The 22,291-nt window shown below is 42.4% G+C and overlaps 2 protein-coding genes across 5 annotated transcripts in view; both read left to right on the top strand.

Moving 5' to 3' along the window:
• Nucleotides 1-7: 7 nt before the first annotated feature.
• eogt (EGF domain-specific O-linked N-acetylglucosamine (GlcNAc) transferase) lies at nt 8-16,228 on the top strand. 4 transcript variants are annotated; one of them, XM_036950576.1, is made up of 16 exons: nt 8-147; nt 1,365-1,622; nt 4,380-4,480; nt 4,615-4,723; nt 4,827-4,921; nt 5,175-5,279; nt 5,443-5,549; nt 5,680-5,783; nt 7,345-7,437; nt 7,762-7,833; nt 10,247-10,333; nt 11,810-11,878; nt 12,145-12,206; nt 12,514-12,633; nt 13,576-13,678; nt 13,919-16,228. In XM_036950576.1, the coding sequence occupies exons 2-16, from the start codon at nt 1,428-1,430 to the stop codon at nt 14,063-14,065; spliced, it is 1,569 nt and encodes a 522-aa protein (XP_036806471.1). In that variant the 5' UTR covers nt 8-147; nt 1,365-1,427; the 3' UTR covers nt 14,066-16,228. The 4 variants fall into 4 exon arrangements, with proteins under 4 accessions (XP_036806471.1, XP_036806473.1, XP_036806474.1 ...); XM_036950578.1 differs by having other exon boundaries at nt 14-147; nt 13,499-13,678; nt 13,919-14,060; XM_036950579.1 differs by lacking the exon at nt 13,919-16,228 and having other exon boundaries at nt 14-147; nt 13,488-13,626.
• A 4,891-nt stretch (nt 16,229-21,119) lies between these two features.
• LOC118940490 (chemokine-like protein TAFA-4) overlaps nt 21,120-22,291 on the top strand; it is a 95,642-nt gene continuing 94,470 nt past the window's right edge. Inside the window, exon 1 of the mRNA XM_036950575.1 lies at nt 21,120-21,717. The gene's annotated coding sequence lies outside the window, so the exon portion shown is untranslated. The remainder of the gene's footprint in view (nt 21,718-22,291) is intronic.

The raw sequence follows: 22,291 nt of genomic DNA, 5'->3' as shown, positions 1-22,291 counted from the left end.
TTGCAGAATTGTAGGCAAAAACAATTGCACTTCTGCAAGTCTGAACTACATCCTACAACTCCACCTTGTGACTAATAATATACTGCATGCCGGTGTAAGGTTTCCGGTGTTATGGCGACCTGGAGCATACATTTTTGTTTGCAGAAGGTAAGCGCCAGGTTTCATGTGTAGGTTAATCTACCGATCGACCACATAATGTTTCTATTTCCGATAAGTAGTTTTCGAAGTTTGCTGGTTCTAAACTTTCACTGTCACCCTTTTCACTCGGATTGCAGTCAATTGTACGGTGTACCAGCAAAAGCGGTGCCACCAAGAATGTTGCAAGCTGTCGATGTCTGCGTAGCGGGAGCACAGTGATGATGATTTGTCCAGCAATGCAAATAAATATTTAGTCCAGACATTTAGTCCAGACATTTTAGGGGCGTTTTGCAATGTGAGTAATATCGGTGCAATATTGTTAACGAGCGGAGATAGTCGTTCCCTTCCTGTAAGCTACAGATAATTATATTGTAGCTGGATAACTAGTTAAAATCGGATACAATGTGTCACTGCGCCGTATAGTTTATGGTGTGGTTTACATTGTAGCATTCAACAAAACAATTGTGTTCTGGATGCGCAATGTATTACTTAGGTACAATAGACGGCCAGCGACACTCCCTGAGAGAAGTCTAGACGGCTAACTTAATAGCTTCAGGGAGCAGAAACGGATGTCGTAGTTATGTTATCCCACATATAGCTTGTTGGTGTTATTATTCAAGGCTCTGAACTTACATATATATAGCCCACTAACAACTTGAGCATCTTTATGTTTTGAAGCCTTATGGCATTTTCCCACGGACTCAAAAGCATCTCAGACATTTGGCTCATTGTTCCACCAATAAAATAAAAAGTCTCCCAGCGGGTGTGTAAAGCAGGCTAGGCAACTGTATACTGTCTTTAACGTTTTGCTCTGCTCAGCAGTCTATGGTTGTGTCAGCATATGCATCAACAAACACATTTTCCACCATGAAGTTTTTTTTCCCCAGGACAAGCACAGAAGCATGGGAATATGATGATGTTATGTGGATATTCTTCTAGTCTGACCTTTTTTGGTAGCTGTGTTCTCATGGGTCACATGTCATACAGGTCCCGCACTTGTTTTCTCAAACAATGGTAGGAAAAGGGTCACTAATGTTTCCTTCACTAGGACCTCTCCTATATGGAGTTCAGATCCGCCTCGGCAGGTTCCCGCACTATGGTCTATACCCACACGCTTGTAAACTGCAGTATACATCTCTATCCTAGATTACAGTGTATTTGTCTCTATTGCACTTTCTTTCCCCATCTCTTTCTCTGTCTCTCTTTTTTTCTCTCTCTTTCCACAGAGTTTGGGTTGTGCTGTGAGGTAAGCCAAGGCGACTCTCCCATGTGTTTCTGTGGGACTGACTATGCTGCTGTTGGTAGCACTGGTCATGGTCTGTACTTACACTGTGGTAGCTGCCGAGGAGGCTGAGAACACCAGCCACAAACCACCACTCCACTACAGCAGCCTCGCGCTGCCACAGCACCATATCCCCTACTTCCTCCACAATAACAAGAGAGTGGCCAGGCTCTGTCGAGAGGACCCGCTCTGCCCTTTTAAAGTAAGAACTGCACTTTCATTGTTTTTAATAGTACAGGGTGAGCTACTGTTTTATTATCACTGTGTTATTATCAACACTGTTATCATCACTGTGTTATTATCACTGTGTTATCATGACTGTGTTATCATGACTGTGTTATTATCACTGTGTTATTATGACTGTTTTATTATGACTGTTATTATCACTGTGTTATAATGACTGTTATTATCACTGTGTTATTATCACTGTGTTATCATCACTGTGTTATTATCACTGTGTTATTATCACTGTGTTATTATTATCACTGTTATTGTGTTATTATCACTTTGTTATTGTGTTATCATCACTGTGTTATTATGACCGTGTTATTGTGTTATTATCACTGTGTTATTGTGTTATTATCACTGTGTTATTGTGTTATTATCACTGTGTTATTATCAACACTGTTATCATCACTGTGTTATTATGACCATGTTATTGTGTTATTATCACTGTGTTATTGTGTTATTATCACTGTGTTATTGTGTTATTATCACTGTTATTATGTCTGTTATTATCACTGTGTTATTGTGTTATTATCACTGTGTTATTATCACTGTGTTATTGTGTTATTATCACTGTGTTATTATCAACACTGTTATCATCACTGTGTTATTATCAACACTGTTATCATCACTGTGTTATTATCAACACTGTTATCATCACTGTGTTATTATGACCGTGTTATTGTGTTATTATCACTGTGTTATTGTGTTATTATCACTGTGTTATTGTGTTATTATCACTGTGTTATTATCAACACTGTTATCATCACTGTGTTATTATGACCATGTTATTGTGTTATTATCACTGTGTTATTGTGTTATTATCACTGTTATTATGTCTGTTATTATCACTGTCTTATTGTGTTATTATCACTGTGTTATTATCAACACTGTTATCATCACTGTGTTATTATCAACACTGTTATCATCACTGTGTTATTATCAACACTGTTATCATCACTGTGTTATTATGACCGTGTTATTGTGTTATTATCACTGTGTTATTGTGTTATTATCACTGTGTTATTGTGCTATTATCACGGTTATTATGTCTGTTATTATCACTGTGTTATTGTGTTATTATCACTGTGTTATTGTGTTATTATCACTGTGTTATTATTATCACTGTTATTGTGTTATTATCACTTTGTTATTGTGTTATCATCACTGTGTTATTATGACCGTGTTATTGTGTTATTATCACTGTGTTATTGTGTTATAATCACTGTGTTATTGTGTTATTATCACTGTGTTATTGTGTTATTATCACTGTGTTATTATTAACACTGTTATCATCACTGTGTTATTATGACCGTGTTATTGTGTTATTATCACTGTGTTATTGTGTTATTATCACTGTGTTATTATCAACACTGTTATCATCACTGTTATTATGACTGTGTTATTGTATTATTATCACTGTGTTATTGTGTTATTATCACTGTTATTATGTCTGTTATTATCACTGTGTTATTGTGTTATTATCACTGTGTTATTATCACTGTGTTATTGTGTTATTATCACTGTTATTATCAACACTTATCATCACTGTGTTATTATCAACACTGTTATCATCACTGTGTTATTATCAACACTGTTATCATCACTGTGTTATTATGACCGTGTTATTGTGTTATTATCACTGTGTTATTGTGTTATTATCACTGTGTTATTGTGATATTATCACGGTTATTATGTCTGTTATTATCACTGTGTTATTGTGTTATTATCACTGTGTTATTGTGTTATTATCACTGTGTTGTGTTATTATCACTGTGTTATTATCACTGTGTTATTGTGTTATTATCACTGTGTTATTATCAACACTGTTATCGTCACTGTGTTATTATGACCGTGTTATTGTGTTATTATCACTGTGTTATTGTGTTATTATCACTGTTATTGTGCTATTATCACGGTTATTATGTATGTTATTATCACTGTGTTATTGTGTTATTATCACTGTGTTATTATCACTATGTTATTGTGTTATTATCACTGTGTTATTATCACTGTTATTGTGTTATTATCACTGTTATTGTGTTATTATCACTGTGTTATTATCACTGTGTTATTATCACTGTTATTATCACTGTTATTGTGTTATTATCACTGTGTTATTGTGTTATTATCACTGTTATTATCACTGTGTTATTATTACAGTTATTGTGTTATTATCACTGTGTTATTGTGTTATTATCACTGTGTTATTATCACTGTTATTGTGTTATTATCACTGTGTTATTGTGTTATTATCACTGTTATTATCACTGTTATTTTGTTATTATCACTGTGTTATTGTGTTATTATCACTGTGTTATTTTGTTATTATCACTGTTATTGTGTTATTATCACTTTGTTATTGTGTTATTATCACTGTGTTATTATCACTGTGTTATTATGTTGGGTATCGTACCATGTTGGGTGTCGTCATTCATACTGTGGAGTGGGATTAGCTCTTTTAAATTCTTGAACTGAGTTGGATTTTTGTCAAGGTGAAACTATTTTCTAAGCAAGCCAGTCTTGTGGACAGAGAGTGACAAAAACGTTAAGAACTTAAGTTTACGATTATTGCAAATTTAAAGCTTTGGACAGTGACCACACACCGATTTTTATGTGTATCATGGTGGTACAAGTAGCTGTTTAGTGTGGACTTTCATGGTCTATGCAAGTATGTGTTAGCACATCTTTACTCCGTCTCTCCCCCTCCCCCACCCTTAATGTTTTACGACAGGATGCTCTGCCGGATGTGTCGTCCTGCTGGGGGTATGAGAAGAACTGTGCCCCAGAGAACCGCTTTGGCTATCCTGTCTGCACCAAGATCGACTCTGGATGGTACAACACAATCCCCCTCTCTGCATTTCCTTTTATTCATTAGCATATTGTGCCAAGCTCCTGTCATACATGTGGATGTGCATAATGTATTTCTGCAGCTGGTTTGGCCTAACAGAGCTCTTTGTCCTCCCTAGGGCTAGCTCAGTGGAGGCAGCCCAGGAGCTGTTCTGGAAACAGGCAGACTTTGGTTATGTCATGGAGCGCCTCAGTGAGATGAAGACCCTCTGCAAGGCCACCAATCCTGTAAGACCCTGCCATCCCTCGGTGCAGCTGCACACAGAGGACTCAGGGATCCACAGGGATAAACAGAAAAGGCATTTGCTAAATGCTTACATTTTATTTCTAGGGAGATTCATCTCTGAAATGCTCCAGCCACACTCGCTTCTGCAGGGCGACCAATCTGTACCTGGACCTGAGGAACCCTCGCAGGGGTCATGAGAGGTCAGTGCACCTTGGTTGACACTTCCTGTCTAGCGACCCATCTGGTTTCCTTGTTTTCCTTTGTGGACCATGTCAGGGGAAGAATTTCCTAGCCGTAGTTTATTTTGGATCTGTTTCTTCCATTTGCTTGTCCCTTCATCTTCATCGAACTAAAAGACAGGACAGGCAATATTGCAGACACTTTTCTTAGACTAATGAAATAAATTATTATCAAATTAAAGAAGTGTGGGACACACCTGTGTTTTCTCTGCAGGTATAAGGAGGACTTTCTCCAGGAGGGGGAGATTGGGGGGCGTTGCAGTCTGAACAGCCGAGCGCTGGCCGCAGAAGGAGAGCACAAGAGCCCTCTGCAGTCCTGGTGAGACAACACAGAGAATCCTTATGCCCCTCCCTGAACTGTCAGATTCATATCAAGGTTTCTTCTTTCTAAATACATTTCACTTCGTAACAAAAGTATTTGATTGATTGATGAATGACACATACATGAAACTCTCTGAAACACACTCTTTTTCCTTCCCAAGGTATGCTGAACTGCAGGCATACACAGAGCTGGACTTCAACCCCACAGATGAAGAGCATTGTGACATCATCATTGAGAAACCTACTGTATTCATGAAGCTTGACGCAGGTGGGAACAATCTTCATGCCTTTAGTACAATGTCAAATAACTTATTCTGTTTATGTACAGTGTATAACTAGTGACACAGTAACAGATGTACTGAGATGTGATGGACAACCTGAATGTGTCTTTTTCACAGGGGTGAACATGTACCATCATTTCTGTGACTTTGTCAACCTGTACATTTCCCAGCACATCAACAACTCCTTCAGCAGAAACATCAATATCCTCATGTGGGATACGGTAGGTACAACATTCTGCAGCCCGCATCCATTTCACTGAGCTGAGAGGACTGGATAGGTGCAAGAAATCTGTTGAGGACTCCGCTGGGCCCTCCATAGGCTAATTGGAGATTCCACCATGTTGCAAGCTGTTGTTTTGTTCAAAGCTGTATGTACTGTACAGAAAGAAGTATGGTTGTTGACCAGAGGGTTGTGTAAAGAAGTGTTAGTATGGTTGGTGACCAGAGGGTTGTGTAAAGAAGTGTTAGTATGGTTGTTGACCAGAGGGTTGTGTAAAGAAGTGTTAGTATGGTTGGTGACCAGAGGGTTGTGTAGAGAAGTGTTAATATGGTTGTTGACCAGAGGGTTGTGTAAAGAAGTGTTAATATGGTTGTTGACCAGAGGGTTGTGTAAAGAAGTGTTAGTATGGTTGTTGACCAGAGGGTTGTGTAAAGAAGTGTTAGTATGGTTGTTGACCAGAGGGTTGTGTAAAGAAGTGTTAGTATGGTTGTTGACCAGAGGGTTGTGTAGAGAAGTGTTAGTATGGTTGTTGACCAGAGGGTTGTGTAGAGAAGTGTTAGTATGGTTGTTGACCAGAGGGTTGTGTAGAGAAGTGTTAGTATGGTTGTTGACCAGAGGGTTGTGTAGAGAAGTGTTAATATGGTTGTTGACCAGAGGGTTGTGTAGAGAAGTGTTAATATGGTTGTTGACCAGAGGGTTGTGTAAAGAAGTGTTAGTATGGTTGGTGACCAGAGGGTTGTGTAAAGAAGTGTTAGTATGGTTGGTGACCAGAGGGTTGTGTAAAGAAGTGTTAGTATGGTTGGTGACCAGAGGGTTGTGTAAAGAAGTGTTAATATGGTTGTTGACCAGAGGGTTGTGTAAAGAAGTGTTAGTATGGTTGTTGACCAGAGGGTTGTGTAAAGAAGTGTTAGTATGGTTGGTGACCAGAGGGTTGTGTAAAGAAGTGTCAGTATGGTTGGTGACCAGAGGGTTGTGTAAAGAAGTGTTAGTATGGTTGGTGACCAGAGGGTTGTGTAAAGAAGTGTCAGTATGGTTGGTGACCAGAGGGTTGTGTAGAGAAGTGTTAGTATGGTTGTTGACCAGAGGGTTGTGTAGAGAAGTGTTAGTATGGTTGGTGACCAGAGGGTTGTGTAGAGAAGTGTTAGTATGGTTGTTGACCAGAGGGTTGTGTATGGCGGTGCTGTGTTTTACATGTGACTACTTGCGTGCGGAGGGGGTCAACAGGAAGTAGTAGGTGAAAAACAGAATGATTTATGGGAAACCTTATCCTGTCCATTGTTCCCCCCTCTGGCTGTGGAAGTGAAGGATAAGGGTAAAGAAATAGAGGGAGGGAGAGAAAATGACAGCGAGAAGGAAAGGAAGGGCCTTTCATCTGACAAACAACACAAGTTGTAAGGTAAACTGGTGACTGACTGCTGGGAAAGGTTCTAATGAAACATACTTCATAATGCAAACCACTGTTTCCTAATAGTCTCCATTTAATCTGGAATTGAGTTTAGCCAGTTTGATGAAGCAATTGAATTTCGAAGTCGGCTTTCTTATGTATGTTTCTTCCTTTTCAGAGTTTTAGTGGATATGGGGATCTGTTCAGTGAGACATGGAAGGCTTTCTCTGACTATGACATCATCCATCTGAAAACATTTGACACTAAAAGGGTAAAATAATCAAAGCTCGGTTGTGTGTGTGTGTGTGTGTGTGCGTGTGCGTGTGCGTCTGTGTCTCTGTGTGTGTGCGTGTGCGTCTGTGTCTGTGTCTCTGTGTGTGTGCGTGTGCGTCAGTGTCTCTGTGTGTGTGCGTCTGTGTCTCTCTGTGTGTGTGTGTGTGTGTGTGTGTGTGTGTGTGTGTGTGTGTGTGTGTGTGTGTGTGTGTGTGTGTGTGTGTGTGTGTGTGTGTGTGTGTGTGTGTGTGTGTGTGTGTGTGTGTGCGCATTCGAGTGTGGTCGTACATGGTTGTTTGACGTGTCCATTACCTTGAAACAGGTGTGCTTCAAAGATTCCGTGTTCTCCCTGCTCCCCAGGATGAGATATGGGCTGTTCTATAACACACCTTTGGTACGTATTCTGTCTGTCTCTCCTATGTAGTAAAAATATAGAGATAGAATTGCGCCGCCTTTGAGGAAATCTGAATCCCTTTGAACTTCTTGGGATGTCCCTGCCTTTCTGACTCCATGCGTTTGCCTATTTTTATCACGCAGACTTTATGTCCGTGCTTTTTTTTGTTCATGCTTCTCGCCTCCTCATTCCGTTTTCCTGCATCTTCTGATATCCAGTTTGGTAATAACATGCAATTTAGGTCAAATATTTATGTTTTGTATTCATCGTGTCCAGCTCTTATGTAATTTAAATGATAATTTCAAGGAGATTTGTGTACACATGGTAACATGTAAATACGGACAGTACCAGTCAAAAGTTTGAACACACCTACTCATTCCAGGGTTTTTCTTTATTATTCTACAATGTAGAAAATAGTAAAAATAGTGAAGACATCAAAACTATGAAATAACACATATGGAATCATGTAGTAACCAAAAAAGTGTTAAACAAATCAAAATATATTTTACATTTGAGTTTCTTCAAAGTAGCCACCCTTTGCCTTGATGACAGCTTTGCATACTTTTGGTATTCTCTCAACCAGCTTAATGGGGTAGTGACCTGGAATGCATTTCAATTAACAGGCATGCCTTGTTAAAAGTTCATTTGTGGATTTTTTTCCCTTAATGCGCTTGAGCCAATCAGTTGTGTTGTGACATGGTAGGGGTGGTATACAGAAGATAGCCCTATTTGGTAAAATACCAAGTCCATATTATGTCAAAAACAGCTCAAATAGCAAAGAAAAACAACAGTCCATCATCACTTTAAGACATGAAGGTCAGTCAATTTGGAACGTTTAAAAAACATGTTGAAAGTTTCTTCAAGTGCAGTCGCAAAAACCATCAAGCGCTGTGATGAAACTGGCTCTCATGAGGACCGCCACAGGAAAGGAAGACCCAGAGTCACTTCTGCTGCAGAGGATACGTTCATTAAAGTTACCAGCTTCAGAAATTGCAGTCTAAATAAATGCTTCACAGAGTTCAAGTAACAGACACATCTCAACAGAAATTGTTCAGAGGAGACTGTGTGAATCAGGCCTTCATGGTCAAATTGCTATAAAGGAAACCACTACTAAAGGTCACTAATAAGAAGAAGGGACTTGCTTGGGCCAAGAAACACGATCAATGGACATGTCTTTTTGTCCAAATGTGAGATTTTTGGTTCCAACCGCCATGTCTTTGTGAGACGCAGAGTAGGTGAACGGATCATCTCTGCATGTGTGGTTCCCACCGTGAAGCATGGAGGAGGAGGTGTGATTGTGTGGGGATGCTTTGCTGGTGACATTGTCTTTGATTTATTTAGAATTCACGGCACACTTAACCAGCATGGCTACCACAGCATTCTGCAGCGATATGCAATCCCATCTGGTTTGGGTTTAGTGGAACAATCATTTATTTTTCAACCGGACAATGACCCAACACAACTCCAGGCTGTTTAAGGGCTATTTGAGCATGAAGGAGAGTGATGGAGTGCAGAGTGAAAGATAAGCAGCCAACACGTGCTCAGCATATGTGGGAACTCCTTCAAGTCTGATGGAAAAGCATTCCAGGTGAAGCTGGTTGAGAGAATGCCCCGAGTGTGCAAGCTGTCATCAAGGCAAAGGGTGGCTACTTTGAAGAATTTAACACTCTTTTGGTTACTACATGATTCCAGATGTGTTATTTCATAGTTTTGATGTCTTCACGATTATTCTACAATGTAGAAAATAGTAAAAATTAAGAAAAACCCTTGAATGAATAAGTGTTTCCAAACCTTTGACTGGTACTGTAGGTTTAGGGGGCAGCCTTGAGGTGTGAAATATTGATCATGTTTAAATTCAGGTGTTTAAATGTATGACTGATGTGCTATGGCCTGTAGGAGTGAATAACAGACCTGTGCTCTGGCCTGTAGGAGTGAATAACAGATCTGTGCCCTGGCCTGTAGGAGTGAATAACAGATCTGTGCTCTGGCCTGTAGGAGTGAATAACAGATCTGTGCTCTGGCCTGTAGGAGTGAATAACAGATCTGTGCTCTGGCCTGTAGGAGTGAATAACAGATCTGTGCTCTGGCCTGTAGGAGTGAATAACAGATCTGTGCTCGGGCCTGTAGGAGTGAATAACAGATCTGCGCTCTGCATGGATTTGAAATGGGTCTTTTCATGTGCATGTTATGTTTGGATTTGGCAGATATCTATCAAATTACACATTTCACTGTGTGTGTGTTCTCTCTGTGCTTGTGTGTGTGTGTGTGTGTGTGTGTGTGTGTGTGTGTGTGTGTGTGTGTGTGTGTGTGAGGGACACTGAGTGTGTGTTCTCTCTATGCATGTATGTGTGTGTGCGTGTGAGGGACACATACAAATGGATCGGATGTTTTCTTCTTGGCATGTTAATGGCAGATATCTGACTGCTACAGTGAAGGGATGTTCAGGGCCTTCTCCCAGCATGTTCTATATCGACTCAGCGTTCCACAGGATGGACCCATGGTAAGGAATACTGCCCACACACACACCCCCACATACGACTACGCAGACACACACTGAAACACACACACACATACACACACCCACATATGACTATGCAGACACACACTGAAACACACACACACACCCACATACGACTACGCAGACACACACTGAAACACACACACACACCCACATACGACTATGCAGACACACACTGAAACACACACACACACACACACACACACACACACACACACACTGAAACACACACACACCCACATACGACTACATACACACACACTGAAACACACACACACACACACATAGCACGGGTCACTTTGTTGGCGCACACACACCTTTTCTTCAGTGGTCTGTAACGCCCCGATACAGGCTTCACTGGTCTGTAACTCCCCGATACAGGCTTCACTGGTCTGTAACTCCCCGATACAGGCTTCACTGGTCTTTACGACCCCAGACTGAGTGCATTTGACTGTATCTTTATGACCATTGAAGACGTTTGCGAGGATGCAGCTCATTGTGTATTCTCGGCTGATGCTAAGAATATGTTAACAGGCTTCCTGTGAGATGACGGTGCTTGCGATAGCGTCTCCCAGCTGAATGAGAGGTGTGCCTGGCCCTGACCCCCCTCTCAGCCCCTTTCAGCCCCTCCTTTTATTCCTCTGACTAATGGCTAAGGGAGACACCATACCATTGTGCTCTTCTCAGCATCATATCAGCTCTCCTTATGCACACACTGCTGTTTCATCTCCTCCATCTAATATGTTTTATAGTTTGGTAAAGGCATGTATTTAGCACTATGCAGTGTTGGTGTACTCCCTCTGGGGTTCTCCTGGCAGTCTTTGTGGTTTGTGGCTGATCACTTTCACAGTTTCTCTGTTTTTAGCATCAGGAGTTGTCTTCCTCAGGCTATTTTCACCTCAGATGGCACAATGCCAGTGAGACTGAAAGGTAGTTTTGTAGCTCTTTTAGCCACTAGGAGATGGTAATGCTGTATAACAAGCTTGCTCTCAACCTTGTTAGCTCAGCCCGCTCGGCTGTAGCTCTATCATGAACATAATATTTGTAAAAAATAAATTATCAATACTTTTTTTTAAAGTTCTGTAGAAAACTCCCACTTCCCCTTACCTTATTTGTTGTGGCAGTTTTCTACAAGTACATAAAGTCTAAATGAAGGTCCTTGAAAAGCTATGGATGGCCTTAATATGTCAGATTATGAGATCAGCATAATATTTGCAGATGTTGCAATTGCTCTTACTGCACCATATAAAATATACATGTCATATTTATAATAATAAGATATGCCATTTACCAGATGCTTTTATACAAAGGATCTCAAAGTCGTGCATGCACACACTTACTTATGGGTGGCCCCAGGAATTTAACCCACAATGCTGGCGTTGCAGGGGCCATGTTCCACTTTACCAACTGTGCCACGCAGTAAGTATAATCTCACCACCCTTATGTTCTTGGTTTCAGGAGGGGAGGATTCGGGTGACGTTGTTGGCACGCAGCACAGACTACCGTAAGATATTGAACCAGCAGGAGGTGAGTCCAGGCTGAGGCAGCACTGCCAACTCTATGCTCCCTCCCTCCCTCCCTCCCTCCCTCCCTCCCTCCCTCCCTCCCTCCCTCCCTCCCTCCCTCCCTCCCTCCCTCCCTCCCTCCATTGCCTCCTCCAGCTCTTAACTGGCCATTTAAAATTGTATTTGCTATAAACTGGCAGCGTAAAATGCCTATGATTTATGCAGCCAGTCTCTGTGTTTGTTTGAGCTCTCATTGATCGGAGAATGCATCTCACTGCGTTCATACAGCTCACAAACGCCCTGAAGACTGTACCTCTACTTGAGGTCAGAGTGGTGGATTACAAATACAAGTGAGTGAACAGTTTGTGTTCTTTAGACGCAGTTTAGGGGAAGTAATGTTGGTTTATATAGTAATGCTGGAGAACACAATGCAGCAGCACAAAGGGAATTGTGTAACAGCTGGATTTCGTTGTCTGACACACCGCTTTTAGAGTGGAGTAAATATTGAATGTACAGTATAGTATGTTGGACTGAAGTCTGTCGGGGTATTGGGTTAAGTAGTAAGTTCAATTTAAATAGAAGCTCTTGATGTGAGTGCTGCAGGTGCTTGGTGGGTGACCTCTCTGTCTGTCTGGTCTGGTCTGGTCTGGTCTGTAGGGACGTTCCGTTCCTGGAGCAGCTCAGCATTACCCACAACTCTGACATCTTCATCGGGATTCACGGGGCAGGACTTACTCATCTGCTCTTCCTTCCTGATTGGGCCGTCATCTTTGAGCTGTGAGTGACAATTGTCAGTCTGTCTCTGTGGGTCTACAACAGGTTTACTGTGTCTTTGTGTTTCTGGGTCTGTGTGTCTTGTCTGTCTCACTGGATCCTTGTCTCTGTCTGTCCTTCCATGCTCTGTGGATGGCAGTACGGGTCTACAGGCAGTGATGGAAAAAATACCCAATCGTCATAATTAAGTAAAAGTAAAGATACCTTAATAGAAAATGACTCAAGTAAAAGTGAACATCACCCACTAAAATACTGCTTGTCTAAAAGTATTAGGTTTGAAATATGCTCTAGTGTCAAAAGTAAATGTAATTACTAAAACATACTTAAGTGTAAAAGTATAAATAATTTCAAATTCCTTGTATTAGCACAATTGTTTTATAATTTTTTATTTACGAATAGCCAGGGGCACAATCCAACACAGAGACATAATTTACAAACAAAGCATGTGTATTTAGTTAGTGCCAGATCAGAAGCAGTAGGGATGACCAGGGATGTTCTCTTGATAAGTGTGTGAATTGGACCATTTTCCTGTCCTGCTAAGCATTCAAAATGTCACGAGTGCTTTTGGGTGTCAGGAAAAATGTATGGAGTAAAAAGTACATTATTTTCATTAGGAATGTATTGAAGTAAAAGTAAAAGTTGTCAAAAATATGAATAGTAAAATACAGATACCCCCAAAAAACTACTTAAGTAGTACTTTAAGGCATTTATGCTTAAGCATAACAGGGCAGAGTGATATCTGGGCTGGATATGGTATTGTGTATCTATGTGTGTGATGGGTGGGTCTGGCAGCATGCTGTGCTCTGTTAGCCCTTAGCCGCAAGGCATGGCGGTGAAATACGGCCTAATTTAAACAGGCATTCATCAGGCAGGACGAGGAGGCGGACGCCACAGAGAGAGGAGAGAGAGAGCAGGAGATGAAGTGTCTCCATCTGTTCTCCACAGATATAATTGTCAGGATGAGAGCTGCTATCGAGATCTGGCTCGGCTACGGGGGATCCGATATATGACCTGGCAGAAAAGGGACAAAGTGCTCCCAGAAGATAAGGTGGGAAACTCCAACACCACTCTTGCCACCACCTCCACCTAACTTACCGCCCCAGATTCCCAGAGACACCCGACTAATGCTCACATGTAGCTTCAGCATTTATCACCACACTCATCTGTCATTTAGTTTTTAGTACACACACTCACGCTGCCTCACACACACACTCACAAATCACAGACCTGGAGTGCAGTGTTCATAAAGACTTTCTCTCACTTTACCCCCCCCACTCACCACACACAGGGTCACCATCCCACCCTGGGGGATCATCCTAAGTTCACCAACTACTCCTTTGACGTGGAGGAGTTCATGCGTCTGGTGCTGGAAGCAGCAGACTACGTCCTGCACCACCCCAAGTGGCAGCACCCACCCAGCCATGATGAACTGTAACCTGCAGCACCCCAAGTGGCAGCACCCACCCAGCCATGATGAACTGTAAGCCTGCAGCACCCCAAGTGGCAGCCCCCGCCCAGCCATGATGAACTGTAAGCCTGCAGCACCCCAAGTGGCAGCCCCCACCCAGCCATGATGAACTGTAAGCCTGCAGCACCCCAAGTGGTAGCCCCCACCCAGCCATGATGAACTGTAAGCCTGCAGCCCCCACCCAGCCATGATGAACTGTAAGCCTGCAGCACCCCAAGTGGCAGCCCCCGCCCAGCCATGATGAACTGTAAGCCTGCAGCACCCCAAGTGGCAGCACCCACCCATCCATGATGAACTGTAAGCCTGTAGCACCCCAAGTGGTAGCCCCCACCCAGCCATGATGAACTGTAAGCCTGCAGCCCCCACCCAGCCATAATGAACTGTAAGCCTGCAGCCCCCACCCAGCCATGATGAACTGTAAGCCTGCAGCCCCCGCCCAGCCATGATGAACTGTAAGCCTGCAGCCCCCACCCAGCCATGATGAACTGTAAGCCTGCAGCCCCCGCCCAGCCATGATGAACTGTAAGCCTGCAGCCCCCACCCAGCCATGATGAACTGTAAGCCTGCAGCCCCCACCCAGCCATGATGAACTGTAAGCCTGCAGCCCCCACCCAGCCATGATGAACTGTAAGCCTGCAGCCCCCGCCCAGCCATGATGAACTGTAAGCCTGCAGCCCCCACCCAGCCATGATGAACTGTAAGCCTGCAGCCCCCGCCCAGCCATGATGAACTGTAAGCCTGCAGCACCCCAAGTGGCAGCACCCACCCAGCCATGATGAACTGTAAGCCTGCAGCCCCCACCCAGCCATGATGAACTGTAAGCCTGCAGCCCCCGCCCAGCCATGATGAACTGTAAGCCTGCAGCCCCCACCCAGCCATGATGAACTGTAAGCCTGCAGCCCCCACCCAGCCATGATGAACTGTAAGCCTGCACCACCCCAAGTGGCAGCCCCCGCCCAGCCATGATGAACTGTAAGCCTGCAGCCCCCGCCCAGCCATGATGAACTGTAAGCCTGCAGCCCCCACCCAGCCATGATGAACTGTAAGCCTGCAGCCCCCACCCAGCCATGATGAACTGTAAGCCTGCAGCCCCCACCCAGCCATGATGAACTGTAAGCCTGCAGCCCCCGCCCAGCCATGATGAACTGTAAGCCTGCAGCCCCCCAAGTGGCAGCCCCCACCCAGCCATGATGAACTGTAAGCCTGCAGCCCCCCAAGTGGCAGCCCCCACCCAGCCATGATGAACTGTAAGCCTGCAGCCCCCGCCCAGCCATGATGAACTGTAAGCCTGCAGCCCCCACCCAGCCATGATGAACTGTAAGCCTGCAGCCCCCGCCCAGCCATGATGAACTGTAAGCCTGCAGCCCCCACCCAGCCATGATGAGCTGTAAGCCTGCAGCCCCCACCCAGCCATGATGAACTGTAAGCCTGCAGCACGAGGACAGTTTGGTGGAGTCAAACACACGACTAAAACACAGTCGTCTTATAAATCTAAAAGTATGTTTAATTCTAGTTCTTGTATATTATGAAGGTTAAATTTAAGTTCACAACATCACTTTTCAGCTATTTATTATTTAATTTTTTTCTGCAGTGAGTCTTTAACACAGCCTTCTAGGCCAACACAGCCCAAGGTCCATCTCAGTAGCGATAATTAAGAGAAATCCAATGGCCTTGGCAAACTTAGAGTACCTGCTACCATTTTCCTTGTTAGAGAACAGTAGATGTGCTATACATACACTCCTTACAACAAATGACTATTTCTATTACAAGCTGCCACTGGTGCTTACCGTAATGATCATTTGTTTACTTTCTAAAACAATGGGTTTATTTTCTGCATTTTCTGATTAAACTGGTGTGTTGTAGACAGACAGGGATGGAACTTTCAACATGTTGTAAATGTGCCCATTTTATCAACCCCGCAGAATTGTCTTTGCAACTATTTTGTCGTCACTACATATAGTAAACTTCCAGGAAAGGGAAAACACAAGTGATATAATCAATCTAAAGCTGCATGTTTTATTTATAAGTGAAAGGGAGTCAGACCTTTTGGTCAATGTTTTGGAAAGTCTTGTAAGTCATGTTTTATTTCAAAGCCATGGAAATTTTTTGAAATAAACATTTTCAAAAGTGTTGACATGTCTCTTTTTTTGGCAATTTAAGCAGCAATGATTTTATTAATCATTATTCAATTTAATATTTTTATAGTAACTGTGTACAGTATCTCCTGAACTTTTCAAACATAATTGCTGATCTCAGACAGTTATTTGCTGAGGGTTTCATTATTTTAGTTTGCATGGGGCTGGGAGGAATGGCTCCCCACAAAAGGGCACTTGTTCAGATATTTTTGTCATCACCATAAATCTGGCTGACCTCAAAACCACCACGGCTGCGCTGTCGGTGACACCAATTTGCCATGACACCTGTGTACCACTAGATGGCAGTAGAACACCACACATGAGTCAATTTAGATTACTTTTTTTCCCCAGGATCACAGAGGAGAGAATTGCACGATGTGTGGAACGGCATTGATTGGTGTGAGAGTGCTTCTCTTGTATAAGTCTGTCGAAATCCTCTGAAATCTAGGTCAGGTTTTATTGAGTTGATCATAGAATGATAGATATGCTAGCTCTTAAATCTGAAGAGGCATCAGGCCGAATAGCTCATGTTCTAGAGTTGTGAACTGTTGTACCCCATACAAAACACTGCCACCACAAATGTCTCTATCTGAGCTGCTCTTGTCAATGTTGTGGTTGAACTTTCCCATTATTGACAGACACCAGTGCTGTCTGGGATGAACACTATTTCTAGGTCGGCTCAGTTTACAGCCAGTGACCAGCATAAAGAAAATAATCACCTCTACGCAGGAGATCAAAAGCAAAGAAACCAAGATGTCTGCTGCTCATTAACCTTCAGCAGGTTGAACATCGATGCCAAGCCCAATGTTCCCTTCTCTCCACTTTTTACTTTTAACAACGGAATAAGACATCATCACAATTTGTATTTTTGGAAAGAAATGAGAACATGGGAAAACTAAGTACAAAGAGTTATTGTCACTTGACTCATAAAGTCAAATATTGTGCGTGAGTGTGTGTGTGTGAGAGAGAGCTCTGCCCCTTGGAAACCCGATGTAGTCCATTGGCCACCCGTGCGCGGTGTGTGTGAGCGTGCCTCCTGTGTAATTAGGAAAAAGCATGTGCTAATTGAGTTATGGTCTTAGGGCGCGGTAGAATCCACCTCACCACTCATTATCTATGAGTGTCAGCCATTAGTGCTTATGACAGCAACGTTTGAGTGTTTGTTTCAGGTGTCCCACGTGGTGCTTTATGAACAGTTCTGCGTGGGTGGGCTTATTTGGTCATGTTAGAAGTAATGGTGTGAGTCCACTGAAGGTGTTGCATTACTGCCTCTGTTGCTCTTAATGCATGCCTTATGAGCTGGAAATATGCAAGCAGAGGGAGTGCTCCTTCAAAGACAGCCTATGTCTTCTTCATGGGGAAGTGTGCTGTGAGTAAAGTTATTACCGCACATCTCAGCCTGTGATTCAGACTAGATTAGGGAGAAATAGTTTTTATTTTATTTTAGGATTGTGCTCTCACTGTCAATATAGGCCTAAGGACAACTACCGACTGGGGTTATTTTCACCCCAGAGGGATATTTTTTAAATAATATTCTTAATAAATTGAAATCATTGCTAAGTGTTTCTGTATCAATATGGACTAAAATGTTGTCCTTTGGGGTCATTTTGATCCCAGCCAGAAATACCTAATTTGGCCTATAGTCATTTGATAGATAGGACCTTTATTTGAGTCTAGGCTTCTCTGGAGACATAATAACAAGTCATCCATACCAGCAAAGGGTGAAGGTTTGATTTTGACCAGATAGACAGATCATCTGCAGAGATATAGCTTCCCCTAATATTGTACTTTTCTATACCACATATCACATGACTGTGTACAAATCTGCCAATGGTATACAAAGTCTGTGAATGATAGACATGCTGGATAGAACTGCAATACATGATTTAGATACACTCTGAATACACACAGAGATGTATTGATGTGTATTAATTGAACACTGGTCACTTTAATAATGTTTACACACTAATATACCCACTTTGTGTATATACTGTATTCTAATCATCGCTCATCCTATATAACTAATGCTGTACACATCTTTTATTTTTATAAACTGTCTTACACACTATTTTACGCACTATTATATATATTATATTATTTTATATTACTATTATATATATATACACATGATGTTAGTAGTTTGAGGGGTTAAATGAATCTGCATATAGTGTCCCTTGTTAACGGGTGAGTAACTTGTTCACCTAGTTTTCTGAAGCTCACTTTTTGTTGTTGAACTTACTAGGCTCATGTATTTTCTACTCAGGCCATATATTTGATTTAGTTTTCATCATCTATCTCCTCTCTCATCCATTTCCCCTTGTCTTTATGCACAATATCCATTATATTGTGTATCACCTCGACCTAATCTAATTTATTTTATAAAGCAAATATTTCTCACCACTGAACAGAGATAAATCAATTACAGTCAGCTCATCTTACCTCACCACTCCTACAGGCATCCCGCAAAGCAGAAAAACATAATCTTTCAGGGGATAAATGTGAAAATATTGATTGAGTGGGGAAGAAATATTCCTCAAGTTATGACTAGATATTTCCATAATGTTTTTCTCCATGAGACAACGATTATGGGTGGAAATAGTCCCAGAAGGGATCCTATATCCTGGGTCCCTGGAACACGAGTCGTCTTGCCCTTTACTCCAATCTTCCGCATTCAGCACTATTTCCTCTATAAACCCAGGCATGCCAAATGGGATATCTGAAATTGAAAGATATTATAAATAGGCTATTACAAATGTGCATTTTTGATATCCTGAACTTGGTCTCTTTGAAAATAGCTACTCTGGCTGAAAATACAAGTTTGACGACTGCGCCATGCACCGAGAAACAGATGGCACGAATTGAATTTCACACCATTTAACCTCATACCTTAATGCCCAGTAAAGTGTTTTCTTCTGTTAATTTGGTTTGGTCCAATACAACCCAGCCGTTTGCGGAAGATAGATGAGATAAGTGCTTTTGATGAAATAGTATTAACGGAATGGCCAGCAGCTTGGAATGTAGGCCTACCCATTAGCCGTGTTCACACTTGAGCTAAAAGGCCTAACATCCACACCGCTAAACGAGGCGGATTTTCGAATCACATTAGCTCTCTGGTGGTTTCACACATTTGTCAAAATATCCTGACATCCTTTTCAGTTGATTCAAACAACGGTTGGCGGCTGATCTGACAGCTGAGTCAATGCAGACAACAGCGGATTTTAAGCTTTCATGCGGGAGCTCTCCATGGTTCTGAAGTCCTATAGCGCGCCACTGTCCTTAACGGTTCAAATCAAATCAAGTTTATTTGTCACGTGCGCCGAATACAACAGTGAAATGCTTACTTACAGGCTCTAACCAATAGTGCAAAAAAGGTATTAGGTGAACTGTTCACCGTGAACAATAGGTAAGTAAAGAAATAAAACAACAGTAAAAAGACAGGTTATATACAGTAGTATGGTTAAAGTGATTATGCATATAAGATGAACAGAGAGTAGCAGTAGCGTAAAAGAGTTGTTGGCGGGTGGTGGGTGGGACACAATGCAGACAGCCTGGTTAGCCAATGTGTGGGAGCACTGTTTGGTCTGCCCTGTCCTCTATTGGAAGAAGAGACAGACTGCTGAGAGTCAGTGACGGAAAATTGCAACATTGGCTGACAAATCTGCCATTTAAAGCCTGTAGTGTGTCGTTTGTATGCGCTTCCCATGGTTATTTTCACAGCAGCAGTATCTTCTCAAATGTCTATTTAAAATGATATTTCATGCAGACAGGCACATTCATAAATGGAGGCTTACTTTTAGCCCAGGTTAACCTACAACCTCATCAGAACGAAATAACGAGTCACCATGAAACTAAGTGACATGCAAAGACAGAGGTAGTCTACACCTTCAACTGAAACTTTACAGCTCACATTCTAGCCGCTGACTCACTTAAACCAAGTCGTAAAAAACCAGGGTGGAGCTTCGCGAGGTAGTCTGTGGTAAATATTTTATTAGATAAATGTCTGGGGCCTGGCCAGTAGAAGTGTAGACTACTCGATGCTGGAAATTAATCGCAAGGAGAGATTGAATATACTGGCTGAATTGCACCGGGTCTAGTCGTGTTTTATCTGAGCACACTCAGAACAGATTTTATTTCATGCTCTCTCCACCAAAGCATTCACTTCTGCAGCATAGGCTACAGTAGGCCTATTTTTCGCTTATTCGATCAATGTAACGAAAGTTGTGTAGATAATAAACATATAGCCTAGTGAGCAGAAAGATAAGCCCCCTTCCTATGATATTCCGTGAAAAATATCTGAACATATTGGATCCTCCTCACCTTAGGTCGTTAGCGGACATCGACCTGGCCAAAGCCTAATGACTAGCCTAAATTGGCTACTGCGCTAAACAATCAATCGCAAAGCCCCCATATAATAATCTTGGGATCAAATAAATGATAGCTTTTCTCTTGGAGCATATCTGTGAGACGGAGACAATTAAATTATGTTTAACACCACCTCGGGGGTTTACATTACACCGACGCGCTTCCAGATGGGCACAGAATCAAGTTGGCCTATTGATATTTATGCAGCGTTTGTAATGTGATTGAAGTGTGGAAGTGAGCCGGCCTATTATGTGATGCTAAGTGTAATCGATTAAATTGATCTATAGTTGAGCATCTGCCAATCTGTCTAAAAACGATTAGAGGACCCCCACCCCCCCAGCCCACAGAAACGCAAGGCTGACAAACGAATAACTTTTGAATCGCACTGAGCTCGTCATCATCACTTGGTCTTCTCCTCAGACTTGCCATGCCGTCATTTCAGCACATCCGTCACTTGGCGACTTGTAAACTATGACATCACTGAACGTAGCCTATACTTGATAGATTGCAAATGGGGCGGGCGGGCGCAGCGCATGTGTTCAGAATGGGAAAGACAGCTCACAATTCTCCTGTCAAATCGATCCCAGCTCGAGAGGTGTGCGCGCGGGGGAGCGCAACTATCATTCTACCATCACCATCACTCTTGCATCTCTCCAGCGGCTAGCGAACCCGTCTGACGGGCATTGGCGGGGGACCATTGTCAATAACACAATGAACTAGTGTTGAACGTTTAGAAAACATTAGTCTCTTTTCGCTCTTTTGGATGTATTCACTTTTGGTTACTTTTTTTCTGTCATGAACCTCTACATCTCTATGCCACTGTCTTCGTTTGGTTTCCGTTGTTATGGGACGCAGTAAGATACTGTAACTAGAGGGTGGATCCAGTCTGTAACCAAACTCAGACAGCTCACCCAGCTCCAGCGCGGTGGTACCCGGATAAACTGTAGCCCACCCTGCTGCTCGTCTGATTGTGGCCGGCTTCGCCAGATTGGCAGGCAGCTGTAAGGATTGGTTTATAGTCGGAAACCGGATTCAGTGAAGTGAAGAAAAAGTAACACAGCAAGCGTGCTATCCCCCGGATTCCTAAACAATTTGACTATTCCACCGGTTTTATAGATTTAGGTAAGAGGGTAATTTTCATTCTTAATTCCGTGCATTGATTTGTATAGATCACCTGCTTTCCTGTTTGTTTCGTGACTGTTCCATGGGCTCGGGCGCACACGTTCAGTGATAGGCTAATGAAATAGGGACCAGGGTCAAGAGACGACTTTGCTTTTCGAAGGTGTAGGCACTAGGCAGGCTACCATTTTCCATGCCGCACAGAGGAGGGGTGGTTACTGCTAAAGGAGAAAATAACTTTGATGTTCTGGGTCTCTATAGTGTGCTCAATTTGTGCTCAATTTGCTCAATGACCACCCTGTGAGAGGAGGACGTTTTGGAGAAAAATACAAGAATGAAACTATTTATCCTCAATCTCTGGCCATTAAAGTCACTTCAGATTCCTGTTTTCTTTACATTGCTTAATCTAAATCCTTACACTGGATTGCAGTAGATTGTCTTAAATTAAAACGAGGGAACTTTAGAAAAATCCAATCCACTGTCATTTGAATTTGCTCGCAGTAAGGGTAGAGAGTGTAAAACAGAAACAAACGGTGAGATTGATGCAGTGTTCAGTGCGAGGTTAAATAAGCGTTAA

The sequence above is a fragment of the Oncorhynchus mykiss genome, chromosome 17, assembly GCF_013265735.2.
Source record: "Oncorhynchus mykiss isolate Arlee chromosome 17, USDA_OmykA_1.1, whole genome shotgun sequence".
Taxonomy (NCBI): domain Eukaryota; kingdom Metazoa; phylum Chordata; class Actinopteri; order Salmoniformes; family Salmonidae; genus Oncorhynchus; species Oncorhynchus mykiss.
This window is presented reverse-complemented; position numbering and strand designations above follow the sequence as displayed.

Excerpts from the sequence above, each read along its gene's own strand:
- eogt (XM_036950576.1), top strand. The coding sequence starts at position 1,428 with ATGCTGCTGTTGGTAGCACTGGTCATGGTCTGTACTTACACTGTGGTA. Across the intron at positions 4,481-4,614 it reads ACCAAGATCGACTCTGGATG|GGCTAGCTCAGTGGAGGCAG; the intron begins GTACAACACAAT and ends TGTCCTCCCTAG. Across the intron at positions 11,879-12,144 it reads AGATATTGAACCAGCAGGAG|CTCACAAACGCCCTGAAGAC; the intron begins GTGAGTCCAGGC and ends GCGTTCATACAG.